The sequence below is a fragment of the Carlito syrichta genome, unplaced genomic scaffold (genome assembly GCF_000164805.1).
Source record: "Carlito syrichta isolate Samal-C Ts95f unplaced genomic scaffold, Tarsius_syrichta-2.0.1 Scaffold309093, whole genome shotgun sequence".
In the NCBI taxonomy this organism is placed as follows: domain Eukaryota; kingdom Metazoa; phylum Chordata; class Mammalia; order Primates; family Tarsiidae; genus Carlito; species Carlito syrichta.
This window is the reverse complement of record NW_007253189.1, coordinates 204,108-219,371: the sequence shown is the minus strand read 5'-3', so window position 1 is coordinate 219,371 and position 15,264 is coordinate 204,108. Positions and strand designations below refer to the sequence as shown.

Genomic DNA, 15,264 nt, shown 5'->3' with positions numbered 1-15,264 from the left:
TTAAAATGCCTTTTTACTCAGTTATAGTTTTCTCCATTATCTGTATTAATAAAACTATCTAGAAGCAAAAAAGTGAATGATATAACCCCAAACCTATAAAATTTATAAGTAGACAGTATAGTAAGAATATGTCTTTGCAATGCAATGATTATATTCCACAATTTTAAAATACTTTGTTAAAGCAGTCATTAATATTAATACAGTATAGTAACCTCCGCCACAGCAGCTAATGATATAGGAGATGGCAGAAAATCACTCAGGGATTGTAATGCTGTCATGGATAATTGTCAAAATATGCATCTATATGTGGGCAATTAGGAATCAGCTATCTTCTGGTCTTCTATTACAAAATAAACTTCTAGAGAAAGATACCATGTCTACTTTTTTTTGTTTTCTTTTTTTTAGAGTTAGGTCTAGCTCTTTTATCCAGACTGGAGTGCAGTAGTGTGTTTACAGTACACTGCAGCCTCGACTTCCTAGGTTCAAGCAGTCCTCCCACCTCTTCCCACTGTTGGAGCCAATCAATATACAAACCAGACAAGTTCCTTATCTCATAGAGCTGATAGTCTAGTGTCGGGAGACAGAAAATCAACAAATATTCAAACATCCTGAGTAGCTGGGACCACAGGTGTGCACTACCATGCCTGGCTAACTGTTTGTATATTTTGTGGAGACAAAACCTCACTATGTTGCCCAGGCTGGTTTTGAACTCTTGGGCTTAGACAATCCTCCTGCCTCAGCCTCCCAAAGTGCTGGGATTACAGACATAGGCCGCTGCGCCCAGCCCTGTGTTTATTTTACTGAGTCATAGTATATGCTCTATTTCAGTGTCATACAGATAAGGGCCAGAAATAAGCTACATACTGTGTTGAACACAGCAGTCAATATGTGATGTAAGGGGACAAACTGCTAGTTGACTTGCACAGTGGTCCATACACAATTCTCCACTGCACATAATTAATCATTTTTTTGCATCAATGAGCCAAAGGATGAAAGCCATGGATGGACTCATTCTATTAAAATGTAACACAGCATTGGTTAAATAACTATTTAAAATTTATATGTATGCAACAACAGCTATAGATTTGCAATAACCATTTTCCATAAAATTAAAGGGCATAGTATTGTGTGTTTATGTCTGGCTAACTCATGAAGGGCATAGTATTGTGTGTTATGTCTGGCTAACTCATGAAATGATACATATCTATAGGAGACAGTATTATGGCTCCCATTACTCTTTCATTTTGATAACATTAAATTTATTCCTCCGACAGCAAACAGCAGCTAAACATGTCTCCTAATACGTACTTGGATATTCTCTTCAATTAAGATTTGTCAACTTCCCCACTAGCACACCTACTTTCTGCTATAACAGCATGGCTCTATCAATCATGCCTCATGGTTTATGTAAATAAACCTAAATGGTTATGTGGAGCCATCATCAATAAGAGAAAACTTCCCTGGAGGCTTCCACTTAATGGTCTGTCCTCCATCTGTCTTACTAGTATTGCCCCACTCCCCCCTTTCCATTACTATACTTTGCTTCAAAAGATATGTCATAGTACCGGTCTCTGTGTTGGAGAAATCAGGCATGCAGCACAGAGCAAAACAAATAGCTCAGAGACATTTGCTCATGAATCTTTAATTTGGCTAAATTTTCGAATGAACTTTATAAAGCCTGTGTGGAGTCTGATGCAATGTTTTGCAGAACTTTTTAAGGGAAAAGCTACATGGTGTTAGTTATTGAAAGTTACTATAAATTAAAAAGGAAAAATTCAACAAACTATTCACAAGACTATTATATTTTAGCCAGAGACATCGGGAAAACTCTCTCTCAAACCATGTTTTTTCTCTACTCACACCACAACAATCACCAATACAGAAGACTTCTGTGACCAAAGGTATGGAGGGTTTTCCCCTCACACCAAGCAGCTGATACCAGCTGGGCATTCTCTAATTTAATTCTGTCACAATCTACCTAGAAATAGTGTCAGATCCCACAGAGTCAGAGCTTAATCACACAAGACTGCCCCCCACGTCCATACCTAACACCAGTCACAAGTACAGGCCTCTGGAACTTCTGACCCACTGGTTTCAAGTTGGGGTTCCCATGACCCACTTCTTTGAGTTTGATTAATTTGCTGGAGCAGCTCACAGAACTCAGAGAAACACATTTACAGGTTTATTATAAAGGATATTATGAAGGTCACAGATAGATGCCTAGGGCAAGGTGTGGGGGAAGTATACAAAGCTTCCATGCCCTCCCTGGGCACACCACCCTTCAGGTACCTCCACATGTTCAGCTATCTGGAAGCTCTTCGAACCTAGTCCTTTTGGGTTATTATGGATGTTTCATTACCTAGGCATGATGAACGACCATGTAGAAATGTTACTGGACAAAAAGCACAGGATCTAAACCCTCAACAAGGCCTGTTCAGATTTTTCTTGGCTTCTCTGTGCAGCATTCCTTCCTCTAGGGCACAGGGCAAGACTCTCTCTGGAATAAGGATCATGTGACCAACAATCAGATTACAGTTCAGCCTTGAGCAGGTGAAAGGAGGACAGGAGAAAGAGCGAGAGATTGTTTCTTGAGTCCTCCTTCTGAGGCCTAAAGTGTTCCAACATTATAACAAAAGATTGTAACAAGGCCTATGGGAGTTATGAGCCAGGAACCGTGGACAAAAACCAATACCTAGATAGGATCACACTGACTGAGTAGTTTATACCATATTTGGTTCCACTGAATCCTACATTAGATTTCAATGCAGCTAGCACTAGATATTAATTGCAGTCATGAAAGTAAAGATTCCCAATAAAGCATTCAGTACCTCAAACATAAGCTACTATGCAAACTTAGAATAATAATATATTTATGAAGTCTTTTAACAATGACAAATATTCACATGTATTATCATATCAAACCCTAAAAATTACTTGAGGAGATTAGAAAATGCTTTATTGCAAATCTACAGATGAAAAAATCAAGACTCACGTAGATTAAATGACTTGTTCAGAGTCATCCAGGTAGTAAATGGTAGGATCAGACCTACAGACTAGGGGTGTGGAAATAAGGACTTTTTGTACTAAAATGTTCTATGAGATTACCCAAAATATATGTACGTAGATTACAACGTGTTTGAGCTTATGCATAATATTGTTGGCTACAATGGATTTTTTTAAATGTTCCTGGAACACACTAAACTGATTCCTACCTCAGTGACTTTGGTTTTGCTATTCCTTGTTCTTGGAATGTTTTTTTCTCACATCTTTAACTGCCACTTGCTTCTTTTTATTCCGGTCTCAATTCATATACTACTTCCTGAGAGGCTCTCCCTGGTTAACTTCTCTTCCCCAATCATTGCCTAATCACATTATCCTATTTTGTTTTCCTTATAGGACTCAGCACTATCTGAACTTAACTTTTTATCTATATATCTCTTATCCAATATACTAGAATGTAAAGTCCATGAAGGCAGGAACCTTGTGTCTGGTATGGTCATGATTACAACTTTGTTGCTAATAACCATGTTTGACGTAAAGTAAAAACTGACTATTCATTGAATGAATAACAGAATGAAAGAACTAAAGAGAAAAGGCAACTTGAAAATACATTAGATGGTATGGCTAGTAAGCTAGTGTTCTGTAATCTGGGGAGAATAAAGATGGACTCCAGAATGATGAGATCATGTCGGTTTAGTAAATGGGGGAGTCAAACTGGTGAATTTCAGAGTCATAATTTGGAGTGGTTCTTTAAAAATTCTGTAAACAAAATATCTTTCTTGAGACTTTATTTAGATTATGCTTTTTGAACAACCAAACTCTCTGAGGGCACATTATGAAGAGCCAGTCAGAAAGACACCAGGGTATACTAAATTCAGGGCTAGGTGAGGTTGGTTTCTAACACAGAGAAATATATCTCTTGCAGTTATAATTTAGGTCCCTGGGTTTCATAATGACAGTTATCACATTTACAACTTGAGAAACTAAGTCCCCACATCTTGAAAGAGCAGTTTTATTTTGCATCTCTAATTTTTTTGGTTTAATTTTAGTCCTGATTATTTGCTTGCATTCCTGAGAATATTTACCAGATAGTGATGATGTTATTTTGCACCTTTTCTGAATGACCAGGGAAGACCTGGCCCAATAGAGGCAGAATCCACAGTTATAGGTAATATATAAAGAGGACACTGCTCATAGGTAATCCTTGATTGACTATAGATTTTTGTAGTTGTTACTTTCTTACTCCAGCAGGAGAAAAAGTGAACACCAACATAGGAAACAGAGAGAGTACTGGACTAGGTGTTCAAAGACATGGGTTCTAAATCTGCTTATAAGTATAGGACTAGGGAAAATCAATAAATCAAATAAATCATTCTGGGCCCTGTGTCCCCTGTCCATCCAAAGGAGGGAGATTAGATTCTATATTTATTTATGGCCTTTTCAACTCTGATAGTCTGTAATTCTGGAGCCAAAAACCATCTCAGCATCATTGTAACAGCTTTGTTTTCCAAAAATTGTAAACCAGATATCTACATCACAATGAATACTGATTTCAGGGACTCAGTGAGCATTCTACCAAGATAATTTTATCTAAGACCTTACTTGTGCCCACTTTTTCTAAATAAATGGAAAAACAAAATTTTCCAGTTTATTCAGGTGTATATTTATTGAAATGGTGAGTAAGAGATTTAAAAATAAATCTACCCAGTTTATTACAGCATTATTCTAATAAAAGTTTCTTTAAAATATAATGTCTAATGTATAGCTATAAATCAAGAAAATAGAGAAATATTTCTTATAACATTAAATAAGATATGAGTATATGGAATAAAAAGGCTTCCAATTTGATGTGATTTTATAGGTTGCTGGAAAGTTCTCATTTCACAGATATGTTTTCCTACTGACCCAAGTGCCATTATTAGAGATTTTTTCCTCTTGATTTATTATTTTAGAAAAATACAAAGTAGGCCTCAAACATAAGCTACTATGCAAACTTAGAATAATAATATATTTGTAAAGTCTTTAACAATGACAAATATTCACATGTATTATCATATCAAACCCTAAAAATTACTTGAGGAGATTAGAAAATGCTTTATTCCAAATCTACAGATGAGAAAATCAAGACTCACATAGACTAAATGACTTGTTCAGAGTTATCCAGGTAGTAAATGGTAGGACCAGACCTACCGACTAGGGGTGTGGAAATAAGGCCTTTGGAGACAGAAAGACCTGAATTCAAATTTTGATTCTGCTATTTGTTTGCTATATGATATGAGGTTATTACTTAACCTCTTTGAGTAATTTTTATCTGTAAAAATTAAGAACAAGAACATCATAGAAATAATATAGGGACAATAATATGTATTAAAGCACTCAGTGTTAATGGTACATTATCATTTTGTTATTATTGCTCCATATATTGTTAATCGTACAGCTAGATTCCCTATGAGAGAAAGGAGTATAATGATAACTTAAAGGTAGGTACCATTTTTCCTTATGAGTCTTACATCTTAAACTCTAATATTTGCTTTCATTTTATTTTATTTCACATTCCTCTGTGAATCTGAATAATCTATCCCTCTACCACAAATACCTGTCTTGATCTATTAACTCTCTGACCAATGTCTACACAATTTCCAAGTTTAAACTGGAGTCATTTCCTCTTTTAAGCTTTCTTTGATGCCATAGGGTTGTTCCTATGGCATTCACGGAAAACATATTTATTTATATATATTTCCTAAGTGCCTCCTATGGTGTTAGGGAACTCTACTAGGACTACATGAGGGCAGTTCATAGAATTGAGTCTAGCTTGGTTTTTAAATTTCTGTCAGTTGTTCCTAAACTTCTGTATTTCACAGGCCTTGAGCATTTTTTTAAAATGAGGACTAACATAAAGTTTCCAACTTTCTATTTTCTAAGCAAGGACATAATAAATAACTGCTATTGACAAATACTATTAGTTTACAAAAGAAAAGACATTCTGATACCAAAATATATAATCTCAAGATTTTGAAAAAAATTAATAAATTAGGGCTTGTAAAAAACTTCATGGAGGGGTGGGGTCTGCATAATTAGCAACAAGCACTAGGGAATCCACTGGTTTACATATATTTTTGTCCCAGTTTCATAGTTCTTAGATGTTATTTCTTATTCAATTTTGCATTTTTAGTGCAATGCCACTGTTTTGTAGGAAGCAAATTAATGTTTATGAATGAGGCAATTAATCTACCTCTGAGTAAATACCTCTGAAACCCTGGTAATGCCTCGGCACAGAGCAGCTCTGAGAGGACACCCAGCAATGGTGAGAGCATGCTAGGGTGATGTGTATGTATGTGAAGTAATGTAATTTACTTCAGAAGTTTGCTAGATACCATTCATTCAGAAGATTGTATGCAGTTACTACTGAGATTGTCTTCTAGGGATCAGGGGAGAAGGCAGGCACAGGAAGTAAGAATTTGAGGCATATCACTGTAGAAGGAAATTTACTTTCTCCTGGGACAACATTTGTAAAAAATATTTCGTGTGATGTCTCAAGTGGATAAAGAATTAAAATAAGTACAGCTACTATATAAAACATTCATTGAGCATTTATTATGTGTATTTATTATGTGCCAGGCACTGTTCTAAGTTTTTTGCATTTGTTATCTCATTTAATGATTATAGCTGGGCATGGTGGCTCACACCTATAATCCCAGCACTTTGGGAGGCCAAGGCAGGAAGAACACTTGAGCCCAGGAGTTCAAGACCAGCCTGAGCAAAATGGTGAGACCTCATCTCTACAAGATTTACAAAAAAATTAGCCAGGAGTGGTGGTGCATGCCTGTGTCTCAGCTACTTTGGAGGCTAAGCCGGAAGGTTCACCTGAGTTCAGGAGGCCAAGGCTGCGGGGACGCATGATTGTGCCATTGTCCTTTAGCATGGGTGGCAGAGTGATACTCCAATTAAAAATTTAAAAATTACAACCTATTGTAATCACAACCTATTGTATGTATATATATTTCCTAAGTGCCTCCTGTGGTGTTAGGGAACTCTACTAGGACTACATGAGGGCAGTTCATAGAATTGAGTCTAGCTTGGTTTTTAAATTTCGGTCAGTTGTTCCTAAACTTCTGTATTTCACAGGCCTTGAGCATTTTTTTAAAATGAGGACTAACATAAAGTTTCCAACTTTCTATTTTCTAAGTAAGGACATAATAAATAACTGCTATTGACAAATGCTATTAGTTTACAAAAGAAAGGCAAACTGAGTTTTTTTAATTCAGAAAGGCAAACTGAGGCTTATAAAGATTAAATGATGTGCCCAGGGTCACACAATTAGCCAGTGGTAGAGATCTCAACTCTGATCTAGTTGTCTCTAGAGCTCACCAAAACTTTCAGGTCCCTTTCTAACCACATATTTCTGTGATGAGTACAGTTTTATATGACTTGGTTTTATTTTTAAAATAAATAGACAATTCAAATGTTTGTTTTTTTTCTAGCGAGGATTTTAAAACTGTCTGAGTACCCAGTTTTTGTAAAAGCTCTGTGACTATAAGCTTGTTCCTTAACCTCTTTGAACTTCAATTCCTACATCTCTAAAATGGGGATGAAAGCCTTTCTCTGTGTATTTTTGGGAGGATTAAGGGCCTGGATTGTAAAGGGGTTTTAATAAATGTTAATTCACTATGTGGCTTAATAAGATAAAATGATATTTTCAAATTAAATTCACATCAAATACTAGTAATAAAATGAAAGCAAAGAGATCATTGCCCTAGGGGATAAAGGTGCCTATATTTACAGAGATGTTTAGAGAACCACGAGGATTATCTTTGCTGCAGTCCTCATTTTAATGAAGAGCATAGAGATCAGTCATTTCAGCAAAGGAAGAAGTTTATATTTGATTTACACCACAGATGCACATTTTCAGCATCCACACATTCCATTCCTTGGCTAAAGATATAACAAGCTACTTCAGCAAACCTGATATTGCAAAACGAATGGAAAATGCTTAATCATTTAAAATGATATACCAAAGAACGGAAAGGCCAAAGCACCCACGTGCACCAATGGGGAATGTTAACCAGCAGGAAGTCTCCTTTACTTCTGTAAAGGCTGACGAATGACTTCAGATAGACAGGCAGGATGTAAAATGAGAACCATCTAGCTCCACCATTTTTTACAAACACATATAGAAACTAAGCTCACATATTTATAGTGTAATCTCTCTTTTTTTTTGATCATGGGTTTCACTGTCAAGTAGCTGGGATTACAGGCTTATGCCACTACACCTGGGTATTTTTTAAAAAATTTTGTAGAGATGAGGACTTGCTAAGTTGCCTAAGCTGGTCTCAAACTCCTGGGCTCAAGCAATCCTCTTGCTTCAGTCTCCCAAAGTGTTGGGAGTAGACGTGTGACCACCACATCTGGCTAATCTTATTTTTAGTAAAAGTATTGATCATGGGGAAAATTAAGTTGCAAAACAGTGTGTAAGATAAAAAATTGACGTTGTAAAAACAATGTCAAGTGGCACCTATATCTGAGTATGCATTTATAAATGTTTGTATGAACAGGGAGAAGTTATGAAAGTTTCATGCCAGGTTGTCACATTGGGAACCTCAAGACAGGTCACTTTTGTGGGACCTTAGGAGAGATTTCTGTTTCTTGATCATCTTTGCATTCCTTTGCCAAATGTAATGAACATAATATTACATTGAAATGAAAACATTTAAGGATAAAAAGAAAAAAGTACATTTCTTATTATTCATTCACTCATTAGTTAGCTAATTCCTTTATTATCCAGTATTTATTGAATCCTTACTGATGATCATTTAAGTACTCTTAGTCTTCTCAGTGAACTGTCCAGCCTGACTTTCTCAGAGGAGTGATGGCTAAATTTGGCTTTACTTGTGGGATTAGCAATGCAGTTTTGTGCTTTGTCCTAGAATCCTATCCTTGTTCCCCTTTGGAATTAACAGGATATATTAAATTCAAACCACTTGAAGTTAACTTTACTCCCTTCCTTTCCACCTATAGTTATTAAACTAGAGGGGAGGTTGATTGACTCCCAGCTTCCATTGAATTGTGGATGGCCATTGGTGACAAGAACATGGAATTTTGAGTCAAAAGGCCAAAGTTTCAGTCCTGACTTCTACTAACCATATATGTAATATTGTTATGCTACTTCCTTCCTTTTGAACGTCAGCACTATCTTCTCTTTTCAAGTAATAATACCTGTCTTGCAGTATGACTGTGAAGCTCAAATGAGATCAGATATGAAAAGTCTTAATAAATTACAAAGTGATGAATAACTGTATATTACTATTTATCCACAAAGAATTTTTGATTTTGCCTCCTAACAGAGGACAATGACACATGTTTACAATTATTTGCAGATTTCTACTCAAGGAAATGTCGATGTCAATGTTCCACCTATATCTGAGAATGGCACTTCGAAGCTTTAGTAAGTCTCAAAAACAACAGCTGACATGTTAGGTAAACATGATTTCTTCCTGGTAATGACAGCAAACTCAATTAACCAATAAGCATATCTGACCTGGTGTAGTCGTCTTCAACAAGCATGTGCTTTGGAATTGGTGAGTACCTTCCTGGAGAGATGGGTGGAAGGGAGGTTTTATATTCTAAAGTGCCATTGTTGCCAGAGAGTAGATGGTTTTCCATTGGTGGAGAATAAGCTAAGGGGTGGGGGAAAAAAAGGAGAAAAGAAACCTGTTATGTGGGTGACTCAATGTTTCATGTTATACTTTAGAAGCTGAGTCAAAAAATAAAAAGACTTTGCTACATGCCAACGATTCTCTTCTTCTCCAACAGGGAGGAATTGCTGTTTGTTTGCATTTAATATACATAAGCACATGGTGACCTTTAGGATGGGCATGATGTAATAATAGTTAAATCGGTAACCCCAGTTAGTACCATTAGGTGAAGAAAATAATTGGAGGAGAGATCAACACACACATTTTCAGAACGATGATTAATTTTCTATCGAAATAAAATGCTAGCTTTCTAATTATAGAGCGCACATTCTTTTCACATAATTAATATTCAATCATCAAAGCAAAAGGCTCTTAAGTAGCAGGTTCTTGTATGAGACTTTCTCCCAGAATATGTTGTACTCCCATGTCAGAAAGGTCAAGAACTCTGGCCTTTTTTTCCATTCCTCCTCCCTAATTAGTTTCCCTTTTAGGAGACTGAAAACACCTCCTTACTGGGTCTCCTGTTCCTCTCCCTCTCCTCAAAACCATTTTATTCATTGAGATGAAATAAACCCTCCTGGAATTCAGCTATGATTATACTATTCTCTTACTTAAATGCTCTCCATTGTCACAATGTATTGAACCTAGTATAAATGCTCCTCTTTGCCATTCTTAAAAATTGATCCATTTTGATATCCCCCTAACATGTCTTATGGTCGTCAAACAGCCTGTGTTTCCTGACATGTGTACCTTTGTTCCACTGTATCAACTACCTATAATTTATGTTTCCTACTCCATCTCAGATATTGAAATCTCGCTCCCTCTTCAAGACACAGTTCAAGTGCTATTCTATGTCTAAAGATTTTTCTGATCTTCCAAAGACAGATAATTTATCTCCTTTCTTTGAGTCCCCAAAGAACATTTATTTTTACCTTGCCCATGGCGAATACATACCTCTTTTTTTGCCAAATATTGCTGCTATTTATATATCTAAATTAGCCTTCCTTCCAACAAAGTTCTCTGAAGGCCATGATTGCATCTCCTGTGCACTCACATAGTACTTCAAAAGGTGTCTTGCACATACTGGTTATTCAATACATAGTTCTTGAATCGATTAGAAAATTTTGCTTTTTCTCTCTTTAACATTGACCTTATATGACCTTCATGAAGTGGCTCACAAACTTTTAAGGCTTATTTCTCTAAGTTCATCCAGTTTGGAAAACCCTGAAAGTTAAAATTCTTTCATGTCCTAAGGTAAGACTGATCTTAGCTTACTGCCAGCTTGAAGAAAAGATATATTTTGGCGGAAGTTGCTTTAGAGTCATCATTAAGAAAAGCAATAGCTAACGTAATGAGCAGGCGACACAATTATTCAACCTTTAAATTTCTCCCAAGAGAAACATCTAAATCTAAGAGAGGTTGAACAACTTGTTTAAGACCATAGCACTAATTAATGGCAGGTCCTAAAGACATTCTGAGTTCTCATTCTCACAAGTGGACTCTCAAAATTTCAGGATGAGCATGCTTGCAGACGCCAACAAAACTGTCCTTTAAATTTACATTAAAAAGTGAATTGCTTGTAAATATATTCCCCAAAGACAGAACTTTAGATAAGATTCTTGTTGATCTATTAAGATGAGGAGAAAACATGAGATTTGTGTATCAGTGGACTTTGTGAGGACCCCAGCACAATGTCTCATTAGTTGTTACTTGTTGCCCCAGAAGCCCCCACCTCCAGCACACCTCTGCTGCCATAGTGATGCATAATTCTCTCTGACTTCTTGCCAATATTACAAATTCAAGTACAGTAAGAGCTATGATGATGGTGATTGAGGGTCACATTTTCACCATTGAAGTGCGAGATCCCTTTCCTTTCTTTCTTTTTTTATTACAAAAATGTGGGGTAAAGTAGGATTAGGTACTTAAGTAATGTATGTGCAGGTAAAATTTGGGGTACCAACTGGTCCTCACTGGATCTGGTTTAGGATCAGGTAGACTATGTGTTGTTACTCGACCCCCGCCCCCTCCCCCCAGCAGTGTCCTGTAAATGCTGATCCCTCCCTTGTGCTATTGTGAGTAACGTTCAGGTCCCACTTATGAGTGACAACATGTGGTATTCAGTACAGAATCACCTTTCTCAGGAAGAAGTATAGAGCTATCTCTGGTCTACATTGCCAGTCTCTCTTTTCTAATCTACTACTACTACTCAGATCTGATCTAGGAAAAAAGTCTATTATGATACAAGATTTATTTTGCTTTAAGGGTTTGAGAAATAGCTTTTAAAAAATGTGCTGGCCACACAGTATTGTAATCACACTGCCCACAAATTTAAACCTTTTTCTAATGGACTTGCCAACTCATCAGGATGTCGCACCTTCAAAACATGAGGTACAGGCCTGAGAGGCAACCTGGGAGTGAAATGCAGGATACTCCCTTTGAAGGATTTCCAGAAGCTAAACAAGAGGGAAGGTACAGGCAGAAGATTTTGCCAATAGTTTTATAGGATTTTAGTTTTGCAAACCTGATATGCTACTTGAAGATGACACTGGTGTCATACTTACAGTGAGTAATATCAGGTGGACCATAAGGATCAGTCATATAAATAGTTGTGGGTTTGCCAACTTTGAGATAAACTACATCTGATGTATTCTTCAAAATTGCTACAGCCTCTTCATGGGTTACTTCTTCTAAACTGTAGTTGTTTACCTGAAAATGGGGAGAAAATCAATATTAGAATTAAAGCTATGTAGCTGAAGAGAAATATTCAGTCAGAAAGATACCTAAAATTATAACCCCATTTAAATATTAAATTGTAATTATTACTGTTCAGTATATATATTATACTTTAACAGAACAGATAGATTAATGGCATTAGTCAAAGCAGATAAGATACAGTCATTGATGCTATAAAACAAGGTTGTTTCTGCTTTCCTTCATGAGGAAGTGATATTACAAGGGAATTCAGAATAATATTTATGGGAATGGGAAATTGGGTTAAATTCCTTTCTTGTTATGCTATAGTTTCTGTGATTACATAAGTACTATGTACTCACTAAAGAAAACTAAACAACAAAGAAGAAAAAAAAATCACCCATAATCTCCTACTTAGATATTGCTCTTTAAGCAATTGTGACTGTATTATACACATTGTTTTGGAACCTGCTTTTTAAATTTAGAGAGACTGTTTGTCAATAGCATTAATGTATTTCAAAAACATGACCTTTGTTTTCTACAGACCGTTGTATCACATGACTATAATATGACAATTTAATCTCTTCCTAGTGAGTGTTAAGTTTGCTTCTAATTTGGTATTATAAGTGATGCTGCAATAAATCTTTTTTCTATACTTATGCACAACTTTTATACTTTTTTCAGATAAGAGTATCCATGTAGTATAATCACTGGACCAAACTATATAAACATTATTAAGGCTTTTGATATCTAATCCCGAAGAGCACTCCATAAAGACAAACCAGTTTACTTTGCACCCTTTCCAGTACTAAGAACCCATATTTCCCTACAGTTTCACCAAACCTGGATTTTCTCACTTTAAAAATCTTTCCCATCAAAATGTCATTTGACATGAGTCTATTTTCCAAGGAAGATAGAACACGGGGCTTTTCAGATGAGCAAGTTCAAGGGTACCCTATTGCCATCAGCTTTAACAGAAATATTCCTTTCTTTATAGAAAAAAAATTTTAAAAATTAGCCAGGCATGGTGGTGAGCATCTATAGCCCTAACTACTCAGGAGGCTGAGGTGGAAGAATTGCCTGAGCCCAGGAAGTTGAGGCCTCAGTGAGCTATGATTGAATTATTGCACTCTAGCCTGGTTAATGAAGTGAGAGGCAAACTCAAAAAATAATAAATAAATGAATAAATAAATATAGAACATATTCTCTGTACTATATAATTAGCATTTTAGTTATACAATATCTCACAGCACTGCTATTTTTCGTTATTATTACTATTTTTACTTCATGTTGTTATATAAATTCCACGTGCCAGTGAGTCCTTGGTAGTGTAGCCTAGGTTAGAGACCTTGAAACTGGAGGGAATTGAACTTGACTGATGTGTCTGAATGCTGACTGTGAGTTTTCCATTAAGCTGTAAGCCTCTCTAGAGACTCTTACATTTAGCTTCTAGACAAGAGATGTTCTCTTACAATAATTATGTATTTCCAGTGTCTGGCATTTCTTTTTTCATTAATCAAATGGTTACTGCATACCTGTTATGTTCCACTAAAGAAACACTGTTCTAGGTATTAGAGATATGGTAAACAATAAGAATGATGACAGCAATAATAATAGTATACAATTTATACAGAACACATTACATGTCAGGCACTATTTTAAAGTGCTTTACAAATATTAACACAATCAAACCCTCACAACAACTTATGAAGTAACTATCATCATTATCTTCATTTTACAGATGAGAAAAGTGTGTCTCTAAGAGGTTAAGAAACTTGCCCAAAGTCACTGATCTGGTAAGCAGAATTCAAGGCTAGGTAGTTTGGCTCCAGAGATGATACTCTTAACCACTCAACTATACTGTTTCTTCCATATAGACAAGGTCTGTGCCCTCATGAAATTCACATTCTAATAGGACACAGTTGTTTGCAGAATGAATGGATAGAATAATAGACTCATGCAGAGAGGGAGAACATAGAGGAACTACGGGTATGGAGAACACAGTTGATAATGGAGTCCTTAATAACAGAGAAAAAACAAAAACAATGGTAATAATAATAATAACTATCATTTATTTAACACTTCCATGCCATATATTTTGGGAGTGCCATGTCATTTATTTTCACACAACTTATCTTCACTATAGCTTTATGATATAGACACCAATCATTAGGCCCATTTTGCAGATGAGAAAAACTAATATTTAAAGAGGTTAACATGAAACAAAGAGGTTTCACACTGCCTCCAATTGGCAAAGCCATTAGTTGGATCACAAGCTTCCTTAAAAGATGAAAATATACTCACTCGTGCGCTGGTTCATTAAAAGCTAGGACTTATATAATCTGTTCTCTCACCCTTTAGGAGAATAAGGTCTCCTTCCAAACACTTATAAAAGTAACATAAATTCCAAAGTATTATGAAAGCTTGAGTAATCACTATACTTCTTGCTTAATCCAGTGGTGACACAATATTGTATCATCCTAATGTACTTACTGACTAGTCAAAAGATAAATAAGTGAAATAGAAAGTATCTTGATATAGCTCACTGTCATTTCAAAATCTTCTTATATATTTATTAATTACTTATTTTGGGGCAGTTACCACTTGTGCCTAGATAATGAATATTTACAAGGGATGTAAATATTCATTATATCCCTTGTCTGAAAGTATTTTCTCTTTAAAAAAATTGCTTAAGGCATCTCTGAATATTGTATATTGAAAAAACATGTATATTGAAAAAACAGAAGAGAAATGACATTTGGTGGCATATCACAGAGGGAATGAGAAGCCAATAAAAAAGACCCCAAAGCTAGAAACTAACTGGATTAGATTATAAGTGGCACCAATGCTATGTTTCTGACAGGGGCTCATTTTCTCTCTC

At 35.9% G+C, this 15,264-nt stretch overlaps 1 protein-coding gene across 1 annotated transcript in view; it reads right to left on the bottom strand.

Moving 5' to 3' along the window:
* LOC103269154 (disks large homolog 2) overlaps positions 1–15,264 on the bottom strand; it is a 378,014-nt gene that overhangs the window by 178,252 nt on the left and 184,498 nt on the right. The window contains exons 5-6 of the mRNA XM_021716926.1: positions 12,254–12,398; positions 9,536–9,674 (exon numbers count right to left, since the gene is read on the bottom strand). Coding sequence (XP_021572601.1) covers positions 9,536–9,674; positions 12,254–12,398 — 284 coding nt within the window. The remainder of the gene's footprint in view (positions 1–9,535; positions 9,675–12,253; positions 12,399–15,264) is intronic.